This window comes from Chaetura pelagica, unplaced genomic scaffold, assembly GCF_000747805.2.
Source record: "Chaetura pelagica isolate M959 unplaced genomic scaffold, ChaPel_1.0 scaffold356, whole genome shotgun sequence".
In the NCBI taxonomy this organism is placed as follows: Eukaryota; Metazoa; Chordata; class Aves; order Apodiformes; family Apodidae; genus Chaetura; species Chaetura pelagica.
In genome coordinates this window covers 6,719,430-6,720,202 of record NW_009953964.1, presented here as the reverse complement: position 1 = coordinate 6,720,202, position 773 = coordinate 6,719,430, and the positions used below count along the sequence as shown (strand labels likewise).

The 773-nt window shown below is 60.2% G+C and overlaps 1 protein-coding gene across 1 annotated transcript in view; it reads left to right on the top strand.

The window, feature by feature from the left end:
- Positions 1–773, top strand: part of FAM193B (family with sequence similarity 193, member B) — a gene marked incomplete at its 3' end in the record, with an annotated part of 8,445 nt that overhangs the window by 2,326 nt on the left and 5,346 nt on the right. The window contains 2 exon segments of the mRNA XM_010002094.1: positions 598–767; positions 769–773. The exon segment at positions 769–773 is cut by the window's right edge and continues 77 nt beyond it. Of these exon segments, the coding sequence (XP_010000396.1) occupies positions 598–767; positions 769–773 (175 nt within the window).

Genomic DNA, 773 nt, shown 5'->3' with positions numbered 1-773 from the left:
CCTGCCGCAGCGCCGGGAGGGAAGGAAGGCCCAGCCTGGCCACCCCCAGCAGGGAGAGCCATGAAGCTGTGCTGGGGGCTACACCCCACCCTGGTGCATCTGCACAACCGGCTGTGTGGAACAAAGAGACAGGAGGGAGGGCCCCGGGGCTCTTGGATAATGTGGGGGGTGGTCTGTGATGGGCAAGGAGGGGGGTTGTGGCTACCAGACCCCCCTCGTTGTATTCCTGTGTGGTGATTTCTGTGGGTCTTGTTTGGCCCTGTGAGTCCCCTTGGTCCTGCTGTATCAGAGGTGATAGTGGGAGTTGCTGGTGACCTCCCAGCCTTGCTTGGTGGTGGGGATGTCTCTTTAGTGTGGTGTGGTCTTCCCAAGGGTCCAGAACTTCCAGCTAGCACATGGCAGGCTGGAAGCAGCTAGGCAGCCTCAGGCTGCTCTTCTCCAGTGGGAAAAGCCATAGTCAGATGTGTAGCTTACAAGAAATTCCCTGTTTGGTAACAGCATCCCAGGGTCCTATTTCCTGCCTCATCTGTGCCGACCTGGGGCCCTGCCGTGCAGCAGCTCACACCTGGGCTGACTTGTGGTCTGTGTGTCCTGCAGGTGCTGCCCACCACCAACCAGTCAGTGCAGACATGCTGCCTGCTCTGTCACCGGGAGCGCAAGGACTGGGGAGGGCAGTCCCACAATGGGCTGGTTTCCCCGGGTGAGAGGCTGCCACCGGACTTCGTGCCAACGCTCGTGCAGAAACTCCTGGGAGAAATGCCACTGTGGATCTG